At 30.3% G+C, this 22334-nt stretch overlaps 1 protein-coding gene and 1 long non-coding RNA gene across 2 annotated transcripts; both read right to left on the minus strand.

Annotated features, from left to right (window-relative positions):
* Positions 1-12860: 12860 nt before the first annotated feature.
* Positions 12861-13414, minus strand: LOC139432384 (uncharacterized). The gene is made up of 2 exons (XR_011642198.1): positions 13258-13414; positions 12861-13199 (listed from the first exon to the last, which is right to left on the minus strand). It is a non-coding gene; the product is annotated as an uncharacterized lncRNA (long non-coding RNA).
* Positions 13415-16987: 3573 nt separating this feature from the next.
* LOC139432412 (uncharacterized) lies at positions 16988-22099 on the minus strand. The gene has a single exon (XM_071200935.1). The coding sequence runs from the start codon at positions 22097-22099 to the stop codon at positions 16988-16990; it is 5112 nt and encodes a 1703-aa protein (XP_071057036.1).
* Between the last annotated feature and the right edge of the window lie 235 nt (positions 22100-22334).

Genomic DNA, 22334 nt, shown 5'->3' on the forward strand with positions numbered 1-22334 from the left:
ATAGAATATTTTATAAAACGTATTAATTTAATTGATAACATTTACTTAAAAAATCATCTATTAACTAATGGGGTGTTTATCTTTAAGGAAAAACAAAAACAATAATAATAAATACACAGATATATTCAATTCAATTCTTTTATTGTTTACGAAAAGTAAAATATTCCATAGATAAAGAAATCATTAAACACGTCCATATTAATTTCCTCTTTAAATATGGTAAGTTTATAATTTTATCTCCACTGGGGGTATTATTTCATGGAAAATTTTTTTATTCAATTAAATAAGTAGATTTGTGTAATTTTTATCTTGTTTAGTCTTTGGTTTCATCAATGTCAATGTTATTCTAAAGTTGTTTTGTTAAATTCAGATTAATTTATTTGTATTGGTTAGTACATTTATTCGGAATTAACGAAAATATTTTTTTATTAATCAAATTAATACCACTTGGTATTAAAAATCGTTCCGAAACGATTTAAATGAATTTTATAGCGAATTTTGAAAGTTATCGATGAAAATTGTAACATCGAAAATCTTATCAAAGTTGGTTCAATGGAAAGAGGACACTCTTATTAACACTTTGCGAAATTTTCATACTCATATTCCAAGAACTGGATTTTATACGAATTTTTAAAACTTAATCGGCAAAATTCGAAAAAATTGTCGATTATTTTAAAAATTTATTTCTCAAAAACTAAAAGCGATTTTTCAAAACGGCTCGTTGCATTAAAAAGAGGACACTTTAATTAATAATTGGTGATATTTCCACAATGATCCTTCAAGAAATGGATTTTATAGCGAACTTTGAAAATTATCGATGATAATTGCAACATCGAAAATTTTATCAAAACTTCAAATATTGTTTTTTCAAAAACTAAAAGTTATTTTTCAAAACGGATTGTTTTATTGGAAAGAGGATACTCTTATTAACATTTTGGGAACTTTTCATACTCATATTCCAAGAAGTGGATTTTTTAGGAATTTTTAAAACTTAATTGGCAAAAATTGCAAAATTCGAAAAAATTGTCGAACATTTCAAAAATTTATTTCTCAAAAACTAAAAGCGGTTTTTCAAAACAGCTTTTTGCATCAAAAAGAGGATACTTTAATTAATAATTGGTGATATTTCCCCAAAGATAATTCAAGAAATGAATTTTATAGCGAATTTTGAAAATTATCGATGAAAATTGCAATATCGAAAATTTTTTCAAAACTTCAAATATTGTTTTCTCAAAAACTAAAAGTTATTTTTCAAAACGTGTTGGTTTATTGGAAAGACGACACTCTTAGTAACACTTTGGGAAATTTTCATACTCCTGTTCCTAGACATGGATTTAATACGAATTTTTAAAACTTAATCGGCGAAAATTGCGAAATTCGAAAAAAGTGTCGATCATTTCAAAAATTTATTTCTCAAAAACTAAAAGCGATTTTTCAAAACGGCTTGTTGCATTAAAAAGAGGATACTTTAATTAATAATTGGTGATATTTCCACAAGGATCGTTCAAGAAATTAATTTTATAGCGAATTTTGCAAATTATTGATGAAAATTGTAACATCGAAAATTTTATCAAAATTTCAAATATTGTTTTCTCAAAAACTAAAAGTTATTTTTCAAAACGTGCTGGTTCGTTGGAAAGAGGACACTCTTATTAACACTTTGGGAAATTTTCATACTCATATTCCAAGAACTGGATTTTTTAGAAATTTTTAAAACTTAATCGGCGAAAATTGCAAAATTCGAAAAAATTGACGAACATTTCAAAAATTTTTTTCTCAAAAACTAAAAGCGATTTTTCAAAACGGCTTGTTGCATTAAAAAGAGGATACTTTAATTAATAATTGGTGATATTTCCACAAGGATCCTTCAAGAAATGAATTTTATAACGAATTTTGAAAATTATCGATGAAAATTGCAATATCGAAAATTTTATCAAAATTTCAAATATTGTTTTCTCAAAAACAAAAAGTTATTTATCAAAACGTGTTGGTTCATTAAAAAGAGGACACTCTTATTAACACTTTGGGAAATCTTCATACTCATATTCCAATAAGTAGATTTTATACGAATTTTTAAAAATTAATCGGCGAAAATTGAAAAATTCGAAAAAATTATCTATCATTTCAAAAATTTATTTCTCAAAAACTAAAAGCGATTTTTCCAAACGGCTTATTGCATTAAAAAGAGGATACTTTAATTAATAATTGGTGATATTTCCACAAGGATCCTTCAAGAAATGAATTTTATAGCGAACTTTGAAAATTATTGATGAAAATTGCAACATCGAAAATTTTATCATAACTTCAACTATTGTATTCTCAAAAACAAAAAGTTATTTTTCAAAATGGGTTGGTGCATTGGAAAGAGAACACTCTTATTAACACTTTGGGAAATTTTCATACTCATATTCCAAAAAATGGATTTTATACGAATTTTTAAAACTTAATCGACGAAAATTGCAAAATTTGAAAAAAGTGTCAATCATTTCAAAAATTTATTTCTCAAAAACTAAAAGCGATTTTTCAAAACGGCTTGTTGCATTAAAAAGAGGATACTTTAATTAATAATTGGTGATATTTCCACAAGGATCCTTCAAGAAATGAATTTTATAGCGAATTTTGAAAGTTATCGATGAAAATTGCAACATCAAAAATTTTATCAAAACTTCAAATATTGTTTTCTCAAAAACAAAAAGTTATTTTTCAAAATGGGTTGGTGCATTGGAAAGAGAACACTCTTATTAACACTTTGGGAAATTTTCATACTCATATTCCAAAAAATGGATTTTATACGAATTTTTAAAACTTAATCGACGAAAATTGCAAAATTTGAAAAAAGTGTCAATCATTTCAAAAATTTATTTCTCAAAAACTAAAAGCGATTTTTCAAAACGGCTTGTTGCATTAAAAAGAGGATACTTTAATTAATAATTGGTGATATTTCCACAAGGATCCTTCAAGAAATGAATTTTATAACGAATTTTGAAAATTATCGATGAAAATTGCAATATCGAAAATTTTATCAAAACTTCAAATATTGTTTTCTCAAAAACAAAAAGTTATTTTTCAAAATGGGTTGGTTCATTGGAAAGAGAACACTCTTATTAACACTTTGGGAAATTTTCATACTCATATTCCAAAAAATGGATTTTATACGAATTTTTAAAACTTAATCGACGAAAATTGCAAAATTTCAAAAAAAGTGTCAATCATTTCAAAAATTTATTTCTCAAAAACTAAAAGCAATTTTTCAAAGCGGGTTGTTGCATTAAAAAGAGGATCCTTTAATTAATAATTGGTGATATTTCCACAAGGATCCTTGAAGAAATGAATTTTATAGCGAATTTTGAAAGTTATCGATGAAAATTGCAACATCGAAAATTTTATCAAAACTTCAAATATTGTTTTCTCAAAAACTAAAAGTTATTTTTCAAAACGGATTGGTTTATTGGAATGAGGACACTCTTATTAACATTTTGGAAAATTTTCATATTCATATTCCAAGAAATCGATTTTATACGAATTTTTGAAACTTAATCGGCGAAAATTGCAAAATTCGAAAAAATTGTCGAACATTTCAAAAATTTATTTCTCAAAAACTAAAAGCGATTTTTCAAAACGACTTGTTGCATTAAAAAGAGGATACTTTAATTAATAATTGGTGATCTTTCAACAAGGATCCTTCAAGAAATGGATTTTATAGCGAATTTTAAAAATTATCGATGAAAATTGCAACATCCAAAATTTTATCAAAATTTCAAATATTGTTTTCTCTAAAACTAAAACTTATTTTTTAAAACGTGCTGGTTCGTTGGAAAGAGGACACTCTTATTAACACTTTGGGAAATTTTCATACTCATATTCCAAGAAATCGATTTTATACGAATTTTTAAAACTTAATCGGCGAAAATTGCAAAATTCGAAAAAATTTTCGATCATTTCAAAAATTTATTTCTCAAAAACTTAAAGCGATTTTTCAAAACGGCTCGTTGCATTAAAAAGAGGATACTTTAATTAATAATTGGTGATATTTCCACAAGGATCTTTCAAGAAATGGATTTTATAGCGAATTTTGAAAATTATCGATGAAAATTGCAACATCGAAAATTTTATCAAAACTTCAAATATTATTTTCTCAAAAACTTATTTTTCAAAACGTGCTGGTTCGTTAAAAAGAGGACACTCTTATTAACACTTTGGGAAATTTTCATACTCATATTCCAAGAAATGGATTTTATACGAATTTTTGAAACTTAATCGACGAAAATTGCAAAATTCGAAAAAATTGTCGAACATTTTAAAAATTTATTTCTCAAAAACTAAAAGCGATTTTCCAATGCGGCTTGTTGCATTAAAAAGAGGATACTTTAATTTATAATTGGTGATATTTCCGCAAGGATCCTTCAAGAAATGAATTTTATAGCGAATTTTGAAAGTTATCGATGAAAATAGCAACATCGAAAATTTTATCAAAACTTCAAATATTGTTTTTTCAAAAACTAAAAGTTATTTTTCAAAACGTTTTCTTCATTGGGAAGAGGACACTCTTATTAACACTTTGGGAAATTTTCATACTCATATTCCAAGAAATCGATTTTATACAAATTTTTAAAACTTAATCGGCAAAAATTTCAAAATTCGAAAAAATTGTCGATCATTTCAAAAATTTATTTCTCAAAAACTAAAAGCGATATTTCAAAACGGCTTTTTGCATTAAAAAGAGGATACTTTAATTAATAATTGGTGATATTTCCACAAGGATCCTTCAAGAAATTAATTTTATAACGAATATTGAAAATTATTGATGAAAATTGCAACATCGAAAATTTTATCAAAACTTCAAATATTGTTTTCTCAAAAACTAAAAGTTATTTTTCAAAACGGATTGGTTTATTGGAATGAGGACACTCTTATTAACATTTTGGAAAATTTTCATACTCATATTCCAAGAAATCGATTTTATACGAATTTTTGAAACTTAATCGGCGAAAATTGCAAAATTCGAAAAAATTGTCGAACATTTCAAAAATTTATTTCTCAAAAACTAAAAGCGATTTTTCAAAACGACTTGTTGCATTAAAAAGAGGATACTTTAATTAATAATTGGTGATATTTCCACAAGGATCCTTCAGGAAATGAATTTTATAGCGAATTTTGAAAATTATCGATGAAAATTGCAACATCCAAAATTTTATCAAAACTTCAAATATTGTTTTCTCAAAAACTAAAAGTTATTTTTCAAAACGTGTTGGTTTATTGGAAAGAGGACACTCTTATTAACACTTTGGAAAATTTTCATATTCATATTCCAAGAAATGAATTTTATACGAATTTTTAAACTTAATTGACGAAAATTGCAAAATTCGAAAAAATTGTCGAACATTTCAAAAATGTATTTCTCAAAAACTAAAAGCGATTTTCCAAAGCGGCTTGTTGCATTAAAAAGAGGATACTTTAATTAATAATTGGTGATATTTCCACAAGGATCCTTCAAGAAATGAATTTTATAGCGAATTTTGAAAGTTATCGATGAAAATTGCAACATCGAAAATTTTATCAAAATTTCAAATATTGTTTTCTCAAAAACTATAAGTTATTTTTCAAAACGTGCTGGTTCGTTGGAAAGGGGACACTCTTATTAACACTTTGGGAAATTTTCATACTCATATTCCAAGAAATGGATTTTATACGAATTTTTGAAACTTAATCGGCGAAAATTGCAAAATTCGAAAAAATTGTCGAACATTTAAAAAATTTATTTCTCAAAAACTAAAAGCGATTTTTCAAAACAGCTTGTTGCATTAAAAAGAGGATACTTTAATTAATAATTGGTGATATTTCCACAAGGATCCTTCAAGAAATGAATTTTATAGCGAATTTTGAAAGTTAATGGGTTAATATCCGACCAAAGTCAGCTATTTGCCGGATATCCGTTCCACCGCTAATTAATACTGTTTACTTGTTATTTGTTACTTGTTACTTGTTACTTGTTATTTTATAATATTTGAATCACTGCTTTACTTCTAATTTTTTAGCTTCTAATTTATTGCATTGTAATACCTAAGCCACTGCCTCGGCAGCACAGTTGCCTCGGATTTTGATGATACAGTAATGATTTATAGAAATCTTTACCTATTATTTTATAATACAGGGTGCGGCAAAACTCCCTCCCTAATTTGAAAGTTGAATACAAAACAGATGGTACAAATTAACGAAACTGTATTAACATGAATGGAATCTGCAGAATAGGAAGTTACGTTATTATGTTTTACAAGTTTCTCTTTTTGAACAGTATATCGCTCAAGTGTTTTCCTTCGTTATCAATGCATTGCCTAATGCGAGTTCGGAAGTTCGCTATTACTCTAATCTACATTTCTTGAGGAATACGAGCAATCTCTTCTTGAATCGTTTGTCGTAGGGCTGGCAGAGTCCTAGAACGATGTTTGTAAACTTCAGCCTTAACAAATCCCCATACAAAAAAATCACAGAGAGTAAGGTCTGAAGATGGTACTGGCCAGTGGATGTCTCCGCGCAAAGACATCAAGCATTCTGGGAACAGCTGCCTCAGTTCTTGAAAAGATCTCCTGCTTGAGTGAGCAGTGGCCCCGTTCTACTGAAGCTACATATCCTGTTGAATCTGTACCGCATTGAATAGTGGTGCCATAAAAGTTTGAGGCATTCCAATATATCGATCCGAGTGAACAGTCACTGCCACTCCTCCTTCTTCAAAAAAGTACGGGCCGATGATCCCGACACTGTTAATCACTCACCACACGACAACACGTCTACTATGTAGAGGCTTTTCATGGAGTTCCCGAGGGTTTTGTGCACTCCAATAACGGTAACTTCCGAACTCGTATTCGGCAATGCATTGATAACGAAGGAAAACACTTGACCGATATACTGTTCAAAAAAAAAGATACTTGTAAAACATAATAACGTAACTTCCCATTCTGTAGATTCCATTCGTGTTATTACAGTTTCGTTAATTTTTGCCATCTGTTTTTTATTCAACCTTCAAATTAGAGAGGGAGTTTTGCCGCAACCTGTACTTCAATCACTGCCTCGGCAGCTTCGCCGCCTCGGTTTCTAATAAAATATTAATAATAAAAAGTAACCATCATTTCCTGTTTTGTCACACTTGAGCTATTGTACGTTTACTGTATAGAAAACCTTTACTTATTATTTTGTAATACTTCATCTATTGCCTCGGCAGCTTAGTTGCCTCAGCTTCTAATAACATATTAACCTTAAAAACAATTTTTTATATATTAAATTGAGAGTTCTGGACCAGAAGTTGCTCCATGTGTGACATCATGCTCCAATGTAAAAAGGATAGGGAGAGTGACCAACCTAAATCTGGGGGAAGAAATAAGGTTGGTATTTGAAAAGTAACTATAAGCTGGTGATTTTTTAAAAAGTAAATAAAATATGCAATTGTTCTGCCATATAAATTTACTTCTTACTTTAGAGAATTTCTTACGTAATTTTCGTAATCCATCTTAGAAAACAGGATTTTTAAATTTAACACTTCAGAAAATTTTTGAATACAAACAAATGTTGCTATGTTTATTTGAATTAAATAAAATATATATGAACGCCATCTATCAATAATTTATTAAGACATTTAATAATAATATTAAATATTAATTACAAAAGTGAAATAATGCAATCTATTCCAACTTTCGTGTGAAACAAATATAAATTAAATAGTTCAACAAATGTATTTGTTTCAAACATCAGAAATATGTTACTTTAATTTTTAGTTATAATTTACAGGAAACTGTAAATTTAATTTCTTTGACGACACTAAAAAAACGTTTATTTTTAGCTTTATTCTAAAACAATTAGAAATAGACCTGTGAAACCCTATATTTTTGTAATCAGAAAAAAATAACGAATTTAATAAGCGAATAATCAGTGGTTGTTTCCATTTAAAAAAACGAAAATTGTGATAATATCTCAAAATCTAAAACCGAAAAATTTTTTTTGACTACGTCATGAAATTCTCTGTAAAAAAGTGTCCATATAATGTCTTAGTTATAATACTCCACCAATAAAAACAAGCAAGATAATTGCACTTGTTGGTTTTACGATATTTTCAATTTTGGTCTCTAGGGGAAAAACAAAAGACGATAGCGCTTTGAGGTTTTCGGCATTAGCAGTTTCTCGAAAAACGAGATCATGACATGTAAGCTACTTTTCGGAGCCTATTCGGACATCGAATTTGAACCACCCTGTACATGTTAAGAGATACCTCAAAATCTTTTATACAGCGCATTAATACTTGTAGAGGAGAAAATGGGCGGCGTTTTGAACAACTTCTAAATATTAATCAGATTAATACCTACTTGTTGAGCAACGTTTAGTAATTGTTTATAGTTTAAACTTGTTGCTGCATTTCCTTCAAATAATTTAGTAATTAAAAAAGGAATTTATTGTTCTGCCATTTAATTGTATTTTTATCACGTTTTGATTATTTGTTTATTAAAGTTTTTTTTTTAATTGCTTTTTAATATAATATTACTGATTTACAAATGACAGACAAACAGAAAAGAAAAAACAAAAAAAAGTGACAAAAAAAGCACAGAATTTATTACATTCTGTCACTTTTTAAGTACAATAATGACATTTTATTACACATTTTTCGAAAGAAGAAAGAAGAAAAAGCCACTTGAAAAACATCAAAAGTAACTAAGCTAAGCTTTATAAACATCCTGTATGGTGTATCTAATATCTTTGAATACTATCATCTACCTACTGGCTTTGACTATTGTCTGACGTAGTTTCAAGGTAAAATCGGAAAAAATATCGTTTTTACATCGTTTTCAAAAAGATCCTGTAATAGGCACATTTTGGAAGAACAATTGAATATCTCAAGAACTATGAACACTGTGAAATAGTAACATATATTTTATTGTATAAACAAATTTAGTTGTATTCATAATATGATAATATATACAGAGTGTTCCGTTTAAATAAGTTTGCGTACTCTCCATTACGCTTAAATGGAACACCTGTATAAGTGAAAATAATTTTAGGTAATAGAAAGTGATGAGTCAAACAACTTTTGTATAAAACATTTTTTTGTTTTTCAAACGGTTTAGTAACTATCGACCGCCGGTATAGTAATAACTCACCCTGTATAATATAATGTATAGCAATACAGTGATGTTAATTTATTAACACGTTACATGGCGCTGTGGCTAAGGAATCTGTAAAAAAAGAGGCTGTTTGGAAAAAAACCTAACATAAGAAAAAATAATTTCTAGAAAACGACTTTTGTGTCAAACGAATCCGTTAACAGACATTTTTTATTCGTTACAAGACAATTCATAGTAATATTATGCAACCCAGCGTACTGATATGTATGCTTGGTTAAGTTGAAGTCAGTAAAAATATTATGAAATTGTGAACCAAAGGGTTCTTGGTTCTTGGGAAAGAGATAGGATAGAAAATAACTAACTCGCAGTGATGACACCTAACTACATTTTATTTTGATGTTCTTCTAACAACAACAACTTACATTGTATAGATTACGAATTCGTTGGCGTCACATCCAACCCCATAATATATGAACGTATCCCCCTGCAAAAGCCTTGATGTGACGTCATTGGAAGAACTGATTTCTATGTTTTTATTTATACAGTGTATTTCACTTAAGAAGCAAGATACAAAAATATAAAAAAAAGATATAAAATAAAATAAAAAAATATTAAAATATAAAGCGAAATATTAACGGTTAAAATTTTATTATTTTTAGGTTATCCAACTTGTCTCGGTTACCATGGTGATTAAGATCCAAATATTGCAGTTGCTTGTCAAAATTAACGTTGAATTTAAGTTTTTCTAATGAAAAACACATAATTAATTGGATTTAAAGGTTGTATTTAATTCAAAATGGGTAAATGGATGAAATTATAAACAAGGTAAGTGAATTAAATCAAAAAAAAAATATTTTTAGACCAATTAAAATGTACAGGAATTTAGGGTTAAATAACAATAAAAACTAGAACTAACACTAAACCTAGAACTAGAAGAAGTTATATATAAAAAGTTCGAACTTTCAACTTTTAATTTTGACATATTTTTCAACTTCATAAAAATCCTTTAAAATGAGTCCAAACTCGACATATCTAACTTTAATATTAATGGAAATACAATCACTTCCGGTTTGAAACGTCAACGTCAATTTTGACATATTTGTCATCTTCATTAAAAAACCTTTAAAATGAGTCCAAACATGACGCACTTATCTCAAAAAACAAAAAAGTTTGAAAAAAAAACGTTAAACCCGAAGTTAGCAACAATGAAGATAGCAATTTAATTATTAAATATTAATACCAACCTTAATTTTTAATTTTTCTTATTGTATTTTTGTTTTTGTGATAAATTTTAAGACATTTTATAAAAATTAAGAATTTGTCAAAATGACATTGACATTTCAAACCGGAAGTTGCTTATATCTCGACTAATATTGGAATTAAACGTATCATGTTTGGGCTCATTTTAAAGGATTTTTCACGACAATTTCAAATATGTCAAAATTGACGTTGACATTTCTAACCGGAATATAACCATAACTTCATTAATATTGAAGATAAATATGTCGTGTTTGTACTCATTTTAAAGGATTTTTAATGAAGATTATTAATATGTCAAAATGGAGGTTGACATTTTAAATATGAAGTTAGTTATCATATAGTAGACAATTGGACAACTTCATGGTGTACTTTCATAATGTATTCTTTATTAAAAAAATCTTTAAAATGAGTCCAAACATGACGCACTTATCTCAAAAAACAAAAAAGTTTGAAAAAAAAACGTTAAACCCGAAGTTAGCAACAATGAAGATAGCAATTTAATTATTAAATATTAATACCAACCTTAATTTTTAATTTTTCTTATTGTATTTTTGTTTTTGTGATAAATTTTAAGACATTTTATAAAAATTAAGAATTTGTCAAAATGACATTGACATTTCAAACCGGAAGTTGCTTATATCTCGACTAATATTGGAATTAAACGTATCATGTTTGGGCTCATTTTAAAGGATTTTTCACGACAATTTTAAATATGTCAAAATTGACGTTGACATTTCTAACCGGAATATAACCATAACTTCATTAATATTGAAGATAAATATGTCGTGTTTGTACTCATTTTAAAGGATTTTTAATGAAGATTACAAATATGTCAAAATTGAGGTTGATTTTAAATCTGAAGTTAGTTATCTTATACTAGACAAATGGACAACTTCATGGTGTTCTGTCATAATGTATTCTTTATTAAAAAAAAACTTTAAAATACGTCCAAACATGACGTACTTATCTCAAAAAACAAAAAAGTTTGAAAAAAAAACGTTAAACCCGAAGTTAGCAACAATGAAAATAGCAATTTAATTATTAAATATTAATACCAACCTTAATTTTAAATCTTGTTTATTGTATTTTTGTGATAAATTTTAAGACATTTTATAAAAATTAAGAATTTGTCAAAATGACATTGACATTTTAAACCGGAAATTGCTTATATCTCCACTAATATTGGAATTAAACGTATCATGTTTGGGCTCATTTTAAAGGATTTTTCACGACAATTACAAATATGTCAAAATTGATATTGACATTTCTAACCGGAAGTTGACCATAACATCATTAATATTGAAGATAAATATGTCGTGTTTATACTTATTTTAAAGGATTTTTAATGAAGATTACAAATATGTCAAAATTGAGGTTGATTTTAAATCTGAAGTTAGTTATCTTATACTAGACAAATGGACAACTTCATGGTGTTCTTTCATGATGTATTCTTTATTAAAAAACATTTAAAATGAGTCCAAGTATGACGCGCTTATCTCAAAAAACAAAAAAGTTTGAAAAAAAAACGTTAAACCCGAAGTTAGCAACAATGAAGATAGCAGTTTAATTATTAAATATTAATACCAACCTAAATTTTAAATTTTATTTATTGCATTTTTGTTTTTGTGATAAATTTTAAGACATTTTATAAAAATTAAAAATTTGTCAAAATGACATTGACATTTCAAATCGGAAGTTGCTTATATCTCGACTAATATTGGAATCAAACGTATCATGTTTGAACTCATTTTAAATGATTTTTCACGGCGATTACAAATATGTCGAAATTGACGTTGACATTTCTAACCGGAACTTGACCATAACTTTATTAATATTGAAGATAAATATGTCGTGTTTGTACTCATTTTAAAGGATTTTTAATGAAGATTACAAATATGTCAAAATTGAGGTTGACATTTTAAATCTGAAGCTATTTATCATATACTAGACAAATGGGCAACTTCATGGTGTTCTTTCATGATGTATTCTTTATTAAAAAAAACCTTTAAAATGAGTCCAAACATGACGCACTTATCTCAAAAAACAAAAAAGTTTGAATAAAAATACGTTAAACCCGAAGTTAGCAACAATGAATATAGCTATTGATTTTAAAATTACTTCGAATTAAACGTATCATGTTAGGGCTCATTTTAAAGGATTTTTCACGACAATTACAAATATGTCAAAATTGATATTGACATTTCTAACCGGAAGTTGGCCGGAAGTCATTAATATTGAAGATAAATATGTCGTGTTTGTACTCATTTTAAAGGATTCTTAATGAAAATTACAAATATGTCAAAATTGAGGTTGACATTTTAAATCTGAAGTTAGTTATCATATAATAAACAAATGGACAACTTCATGGTGTTCTTTCATGAAGTATTCTTTATTAAAAAAACCTTTAAAATGAGTCTAAATATGACGCACTTATCTCAAAAAACAAAAAAGTGTTTTTTTAAACACGTTCAGCTGTTTTACAACAATTTACAACAATATTGTTTTAATATTTATTTCAATATAGTACATTTAAATGACAATAAATACACTTTTTTTTAAATTTAATATTTCCTATAAGGTAATTGAATTATATTTAATGATCAATTTTTACTATAAATCCGCTAAAATTTCATGAACCCCTTCGGAGCACGATTCTCTTAAAATAAATTTAATATTTGAACTTCATTTTCCACCAAATCGATGAACTCGTCACTTTCCCATCTAAGGTGCCAATCGTAATCTTTGAAGCAATCCCCATGTTCAGTCTCAATGTATGTAATCCATACACACACTTCACTTTCATCATTCTTGTATATTTGGTAAAATATTTTATCCCTAAAGTTTTATTAAAATTTCATATAATGTTATACACTTTATTTAATTTCTAATTTACCTGAAAAATTCTATATTCCTGAATAGGGCACATTGAAACTTATGATTCATTTTGTTTTTAAATATTTCAAACTCCATGCACGCTGTACTCACATTTTCGTATAATACAATATATTATGGCAGTGCATACGTGTATTGTACCCACGTGTTATCTATTTTCTGCGCACGCGCATTCAAGCGTCGGTCGTGGGGCATGCCTTTTAGCGTTCAAAACCGTTAATTCAAACCTTCCCCATACCTTTTAGTTACCTACTTCCATCGCTTGCGTCTCCAACCTGTAGATGGTGCTGATTTGTTTTGATTTTTACCGCCAACTTATATTCTGGCTCCTTTTACTACCAACCTAAATCTAGTTACCTCCTAAAATCACTAAATTTAGGTTGGTCACTTTCCCTATATGATAAATTTAATAATAAATTATAAAGTAAAAAGATAAAGTAACAAGGACAGTATGCATAAATGATAAAACATAAAACGTATAAGATGTTTTATTAAACATATTAATTTAATTGATAACATTTATTTCAAAAATTATCTATTAACTAATGCGGAGTTTATCGTTAAATAAGACAAAAACAATAATAATGAATTAAAATAAATTCAGTTCAATATTATTGTTTACAAAATATAAAGCATTCCACAGATAAAGTAATCATTTAAACACGTCAATATAAATTTCCTCTCTAAACATGGAATTTTTTTTAATTCAATTACATAAATAGGTTTATGTTATTTTTACCTAGTTTAGTCTTTGGTTTCATCAATGTGGGTGTTATTCTAAAGTTGTTTAATTTATTTGTATTTATTTATTTATTATATTTGGGATGCAAACGGTAAGTTTGGACTCAAAGAGAACACCGAGCGATTATCAAAAGATAAAATCAAAAGCGATTATCCAGGTCATCCAGCAATTTCACACAGTCATGAAGTGAACCAATTGGAGTAAATATTTTGCTGTCATCGGCAAATAAAAGAAATTTTGAGTGGTAAAAGCAGGCATGGATATTATTGATGTAGAACAGAAATAACAACTGGCCCAGATGGCTTCCTTAAGAATCCCATGATTAATCCTGTCAAAGGCTATTCATCAACTTGGCTATTGTTATCAAAGGTATTTAATAAAAAAAAATAGAAAATGAAATCAATTTTGATTCTACTGACCTACCCCAAAAAAAAAATCCCTTTTTGTTGTTCAGGGATTAAGGGTGATTTGACATTAAACATAAGCAAATAGATAAGGCGTTGAAAGACTTTGAGGCTATTGACAGAATAAAGATGGGTCTATAGTTGGCGATTAAATTGAATGGACCCACCTCTGTTTAGGGACTCACATGTGATAATCCACGTGAAATGTCGTCTTGAACAAACCAAGGCTCAATACATTAAGAAGAGAGCTTGCGGCTGCTATCCAAGCAACAAATACAGAACTGAAATAATCAGGTCGCAGATATCCTGCCTACTTTCAACCACTCGATTCCCATAGGACGGGCTACCGGGAATAGTAACAAAATAATAATAACAAAAATTAACCATTATTTGTTGTTTTGTTATACTTGAGCCACTACTTCGGCAACATAGCTGCCTCGGCTTCTAATAAAATATTAATAATAAAAAGTAACCATCATTTACCGTTTTCTCACACTTGAGACTGCCTCTGCAGCAAAGCTATCTGGGCTTTTAATAATATATTAATACTTCAACTACTAGCTCGGCAACATAGTTGCCTCAGCTTCTAATAACATATTAACCTTAAAAACAAACTTTTATTTATTACATTGTAATACCTGGGCCACTGCCTCGGTAACTTCGCTGCCTCGGTTTCTAATAACGTAATAATAAAATGTAACCATTATTAATTGTTTTGCAATATTTGAGCCACTGCCTCGGCTTCTAATAATTACATTAGAATTATTACATTAATGCTGTATGTACAGAAACTTTTACTTATTATTTCGTAATATTTCAACGACTGCCTCAGCACCTCAGCTGCCTCGGCTTCTAATATCATATTGCTTTTAAGTCGCGATCTGCATTTAGACATTTTAGGATTAAGATGGAAACGTAACGAAGTTTCAAATGGTTCTATCTCCAAATTTTTATCACCCAACTATATATACAGGGTGATTCACATAAGAACCGACACAGAGCAGGGACATGTAGAGGACAATAAATTAAGATGATTTAAAGTAACTTACCTCTGTACTAAGTTGTACACCTGAGGAGTTATAGGCCTTCAAAGCTGGCTCTTAAATTTTTAAAAAGTTAAATATCTTCGTAATAAATGAAGCTAGAAGAACCACATTTGGTATACGTTATGAGTGTAATTGGTAGCAAATTGAACTCAATTGAGGCATTTCAAAGGGTTGATTAAGGGTGATGGTACCATAAATTTTGACATATTTTTTTAACCTTTTGGCGGATTTAATAATTTACTACTTCATTTCATGTGGAATTTAATTCTAAAACTTTCTTTACTCTTATTATTTTTTAAAAAACATTGTCGTTTTCATAAAAAACTCAAATAACTAAAGACACGTATTTCGTTAATGCTACTTAAAATCATCGAAAATTCAGTAGTCGGCTGTGAAATTGTATGTCAAACTTGACAAATAGGTTATAAAACCTTGTTGTCAAATAACTTTATAACCTGTTTGTCAAGTTTGACGTACAATTTCATAGCCGACTACTGTATTTTCGCTTATTTTAAGTAAAATTACGAAATAAGTGTTTTTAGTTATTTAAGTTTTTTATGAAAACGACAAAGGTTTTTAAAAAACAATAAGAGTAAGAAAAGTTTTAGAATTAAATTCCACATGAAATGAGGTAATAATGCATTAAATTCACCAAAAGGTTAAAAAGATCTGTCAAAATTTAGGAGACCATCACCCTTAATCAACCCTTTGGAATGCCTCAATTGGTCTCAACTTGCTACAAATTAATACCCTCGGTACACTCATAACGTATACCAAATTTGATTTTTCAAGCTTAATGTATATAATGTTTGAAGGCCTATAACTCCTCAGGCGTACAACTTAGTATAGAAATAAGTTGCGTTAAATCATCTTAATTTATTGTCCTCTACATGTCCCTGCTCTGTGTCGGTTCTTATGTGAATCACCCTGTATATCATTTTCAAAAGGAAAATTTCAGCTTTAATTTAAAATCAAAATCTTTCTTTAATTTTCATAAATAACCCTCCCACAATATTTTAAGTTGCAACCGGCATTTTGACGTTTTTAGTATTAAGATGAAATCGGAACAAAGTTTCAAATGTTTTTATCTCAACATTTTTATAACCCAACTACATATATATTATATATCATTTTAAAGAGAAAAGTATCACCTTTAATTTAACATTAAAATCTTTTTTTAATTTTCATAAATAATCCTCCCTCAATTATTTAAGCTGCAACCCGTGTTTTGACGTTTTTAGTATTAAGATGAAAACGCAATTGTTTTTGGGGAATAAATCCACTTTTTAGTTTCTGCTGTATTTTAATATATTCAAGTATAAACGATTAAGTCTTTACATGCCATGACCGTTAACTCGCGTCTTCGCCATGACACCCCTTCGTGTTGTGTGCAATGTGCACCGTTTTCAATACTACCAACCCAACAGTACTCAAAACTTAAAAATATTAATGTTACTAACTCAACATACCGCCGCCGTTGAAAGTACTAACTTTCAAGATAAAAATAGGTAAGTATAACGAAAATCTAAATATTACATGTTATAGTTTTTTAGGTACTTCAACGTCTATAGGAAGAACGCACACCTTTTTAACAGCCCGCTTCACAACACCACTGGTTGTTTTTACACTAATAACTCGCACAATATTATCACTGCCAGGATGAACTTCAAGAATTCTTCCCAGTCGCCATTTCAACGGTGGAGTGTTGTCTTCCTTGAGTAATATTAGCTGTCCAATCTTATCGTTTTCTCCAACAGCTTGAGACCATCTGCCTCTTTGTTGTAGGATGTTGATGTATTCCATAGACCATCTTCGCCAGAAATGTTGATACATTTGTTGAAGTTTGTTGAATTGATTCAGTCTGTTGAAGGGGATATCCATAACGTCTCGCTGAGGAATCGTATTAAGAGGTTCTCCAATGAGAAAATGTCCCGGGGTAAGAGCCAAGAAATCATCAGGATGTGTGGATAAAGGAGTAAGTGGTCTAGAATTTAGTATTGCTTCGATTTGAGTAAAAATTGTTGTTAACTCTTCAAAGGTTAAAACGTTACAGCCAATAATTCGTATAAAATGCGATTTAGCCGATTTGATAGCAGACTCCCATAAACCTCCAAAATGCGGAGAACGTGCCGGAATAAATTGCCAATCTATGTTATTTCTCAAGCAAAATCTTTCAAGTTTATCGTTGTTATAGTCGATTACTTTTTTCAACTCGTTGAGATAATTCTTAGCGCCAACGAAGTTAGTTGCATTATCCGTGTAAACTCGTTTACATAAACCTCGTCGAGATACGAATCTCTTGAATGCGTTTAAAAATGAATCGGTGCTTAGGTCTGATACCACCTCAATATGTACTGCTTTGGTTGCAAAACACACAAATAAACACACATATGATTTAATGATAGTTCTGTTTCTTAATTTCCCATCTTTGCTGTTGAATGGGCCAGCAAAATCTATACCCACTACATAAAATGGTCTTATAGCCGATGTGCGATCTCTAGGTAAATCACCCATCAAATAACTGGGACTTACTGGTTTAGTTCTAAAACATACAATACATCTCCCAATCACCCCCTTCACGACAGTTAAACCGCCAACAGGCCAAAATCTTTGTCTGATGCAAGATAAAAGTCCCTGTGGGCCAAGGTGCAAATTTCTCAAATGTTCCTCACGTATAATTAAATTAGTCAAAGGATGTCCTTTAGCCAATATGATTGGATGTTTGATGTCGTAGTCATATTCTGAATTACGCAATCTACCACCAACTCTTAACAATCCATCTTCGTACATTGGATTCAAAGACAATAATTTACTACTTTTAGGCAAATTCTTTTTAGCCATCAATAAATCAATCTCAGTTTTGAATTCCTGTCTTTGCATGACTTTCAAAAGTCGCATAAACGCGCTTTCTAACTCTAGTGTAGTTAATTTTGCCTTTATTTTATTTTCATTAGGTTCTCTCAAATTATTGTAGAAGCGCATGCAATACGCAACAACTCTTTTTAATTTATTTAATGATGAATATTTATCAAAAATGTCGCATGTAATTGTACAATGGAAAGTTAGTTTATTTTTTTTCTTTTCTGGTAACTCCTTAGGAAAGTTCATGTCAATATCAGGATAAGTTTTACTCTTTAACCATTTCGGCCCCTCCCACCAAAGGTTAGACTTTATTAATTGAGAAGTCTCGATACCTCTAGAAATCAAATCTGCAGGGTTCTCTGCACTGGTTACGTGCTTCCATTGTGCATGTGCTGTTAGTTCTTGTATTTGCGATACGCGGTTTGCAACAAATGTTTGCCATCTCGAAGGATCCGCATGTATCCAAGCAAGCGCTATGGTGGAATCAGTCCAGAGATAAACCTTAGTAATTTCTGTGTTTAATGAATCAAGTACTTTTTTCACTAGTTCTGCCAACAATAAACAACCATTGAGTTCCAATCTCGGCAATGAAATTTTCCGTAAAGGTGCTACTCTCGATTTGGCGCACAATAAACGAATCTTTGTTTTAGTTTGGTTTATGGTTTTAATGTAAATACATGCTCCGTAAGCCATTTCAGAAGCATCGCTGAAACCATGCATTTCTACCATTGCAAAATCTGTTAGCAAAATGTCTCGATCAATTTGTAGTTTTGCCAAATATTGCATTTCCTCATAAAGCCTCTTGAATGATGTGTAAAGTTCGATAGGTACAGCTTCATCCCACGTGATTCCCAGCTGCCACAAACGCTGTAAAACTACCTTTGCTTTGATCGTAGAAGGAGATACAATACCAAGTGGGTCAAATATCTGAGCAATAATTGACAGAATAATACGTTTCGTTAATTTCCCATATTCAACTATAGGTTTAATTGAATACTTAAGTGTATCGTCTTGTGAGCACCATAAAATTCCCAGCGTTTTTACATCCTTAGAGTCACCTATTAGATAATCCACGCTTGTTTCATCGCTTCCTTGCAGAATTTCTTGTGAATTCGAATTCCATTTCCGCAATTCAAATCCGCAACCATTTAAGATCTCACTTAAGTCATTTTTTAATTTCAATGCTTCTTCCAAAGTCTTTGAACCTGTAATAAGGTCATCAACATAGAAATCGTCGATTATAACTTTAGCTATGTTAGGATGTTTATTTTGAATATTTATGCCAACTTGATGCAGACTGCGAATTGCCAAAAATGATGCTGATGCGGTGCCGTACGTTACCGTGTTTAATTGAAAATGCTCCAAATCATGTTCAGGACTTTGTCGCCATACAATACGTTGTAAATTTCTCTGACTAGGTATGATGTTTACCTGTCTATACATCTTTGCAATGTCACCGGTTAATACGTAATTATGTTCTCTAAACCTACAGAGAATGGAAAATAATTCCTGTTGTATCGTAGGTCCAATCATTAGAGTATCATTCAGCGAAATGCCAGTACTTGTTTTTGTCGAAGCGTTAAATACTACTCTGAGCCTCGTAGTGCTGCTTGTATCTTTAATCACTGCGTGATGAGGTAAATAATACGCATATGTATCGTCGCGATTTACTCTTGTCATGTGTCCTAATTCTTGATATTCACTCATGAATTCAGAGTATTGTTTCCATAATTCTTGATTCTTGAATAACTTTCGTTCCAAATTTAAAAATCTTGCTTCAGCAGTTTCAAACGATGTTCCTAATTCGCTAATATTATCTTTCGTTGGCAGTTGTACCACAAAATGTCCATTGTTGTCCCTTGCAGTCGTCTGTTGATACAGATTCTCACAATATTTTTCCTCCGCAGAAAAAACCATTTGTGCCGCACACTCTTCAACCTTCCAAAATTTTTCCAAGGCCCTTTGAATCTCGCAGTTATTTATACAAACGTTGCTGCGCACCTTTTGCCTTAAATTTGTACTCATAGGCCCGGATACGATCCATCCCAGTGTTGATTTCTGTAGAACAGGTAAACCAATTCCGAGTTTAATTTGACCCATAGACAACAATTCAGCGAATAAGCCAGCGCCTATTAAAATATCTATTTCTCCTGGTTGATGGAATTTCGGATCAGCTAACCTAATGTGTCGCGGTATTTCTAATTCTTTGATGTTTATTGGAACATTTGGCAAGTTATCAGTTATATCTCTTATAACCAAAAATGATAAATCAATGGTGTATGAGTTATATATAGACTTAATCTTGGTATTCGTTCCATACTTAACATTAAGGTTGCATTGACTAATACCTGTTACCGGTACGTTTAAATTGTAAGTATGTAATTGCAGTTTTTCTACAAGCTTCATTGTCATAAAATTCGACTGCGAGCCAGAATCCAAAAGTGCCCTAGCCTCACACCATTTTCCAGTCGCATCTTTGATGTGAACCTGCGCGGTTGCTAAAATTATCGAAGTATTCTCCAATGCTTTCATGGTATGTGCGGTTGTAACACGTTTTTCAGTTGTGTGTGTATTTGTTTGTGTATCATAATGCAAAAGCGTGTTATGTTTTTGCTTACAAGCCTTACATGTGGACAAAGATTTGCAATCCATCGAGAAATGTCCCGAACGAAGGCAATTTAAGCAAAGCCTGAGTTTTTTAACTTCCTCAACTCTTTTGCTTGTAGTTAATGCTTTGAATTTATTACAACCGTAAATGAAATGATCGCCCGATTCACAAAAAACGCATGTTTTGTTGTTCGTAGCTAAATTTGTAATAGTACGCTCATTCTTCTTTTGTCCTATATGTTTATTCGTTTTGTTATGACCTTCTATGGTTTCCAGAATACTGCATCTATTTGTAAGGAAATCTATCATACTTTTTATGTTTGGTACATCATTATTAAATGTCTGCCCCGCGTGCTCCTCCCATTTCATTTTAGAAGCGTCATCCAATTTCTTAAAAATCAAATGTGTAAGCAACGTGCTCCAGTGCTCTACTGGTTCACCTAAGGCCTTTAAAGAACGAGTGTGCCTGTTATAACTATCAATTAAACGTCTTAAGTTTTGATGAGCTTCTTTTGTAACCATCGGTAATTCAAACAAAGCCTTAACGTGTGTTTTTACTATAACCGCCTTATTTTCGTATCTTTGACGCAACATATCCCAAGCAATTTTGTAATTTTCCTTTGTGATTTCAAGAGATTGAATGATATTCGCTGCTTCACCTTTTAAGCAACTAAATAAATAATGAAATTTATTGATGTCATCTACATAGTTGTCATTGTCAACGAGCGATTTAAAAGTATCGTGAAAATATATCCATTGATCATAATCTCCGTAAAATTTAGGCAAATCCAACGTAGGAAGTTTAACATTTTTATGAAAATAACCGTCGCTCGGTGCATAAGCCGTCGCAGCCCCCGCCGAACCGGTCGTTTCATCGTTTATAGCGCTTTTACATACGGTGTCATTATCTCGCTCTTGAATAAATGTTGTCGCCTCTGCTATTAATTCATAATATTTTGTTTCAAATATTTCGTATTCGTCATTATACTCGTCGTCTTTGTTTAGTAAATCAATCGCGTTTTGTATTTTGTTAAACTCATGCAAAATCTCTTTAATGTTTTGTAATCTGATTTTCAATTCGTTTAATTTTTCCGTTGTAATTTTTTCGAGAAACGTCCCGAAACGCGTTAATTGTGCCTTGAGCAGTTTCTTTTTTGCCAACAGAGGTTTGAGTTCCTCCATTTTGTGAAGCAATACTCACGAAAAAGGATAAAAATAAAAAAGGACTTAGTTTACGTTTTGTGTTTTCTTTCAGGAACCCACCAGTGACCGCCGCCGATGAGTTGACCTCGTGTCGTTGTCGAAGAGAAGAACCAAGTTCCGATCGCCGGACCCCAGCCAAGATGATGCAATTCACGAATTTTTTTTTTATTTTTAATGTCTTCACTGTTACTAATCCATGCTCGAAGGACCAATG

The sequence above is a fragment of the Onthophagus taurus genome, unplaced genomic scaffold (assembly GCF_036711975.1).
Source record: "Onthophagus taurus isolate NC unplaced genomic scaffold, IU_Otau_3.0 ScKx7SY_15, whole genome shotgun sequence".
NCBI classification, from domain to species: domain Eukaryota; kingdom Metazoa; phylum Arthropoda; class Insecta; order Coleoptera; family Scarabaeidae; genus Onthophagus; species Onthophagus taurus.

Bases quoted from the DNA above. Each gene is read 5' to 3' on its own strand.
- LOC139432412 (XM_071200935.1), bottom strand. From the start codon at position 22,099: ATGGAGGAACTCAAACCTCTGTTGGCAAAAAAGAAACTGCTCAAGGCA.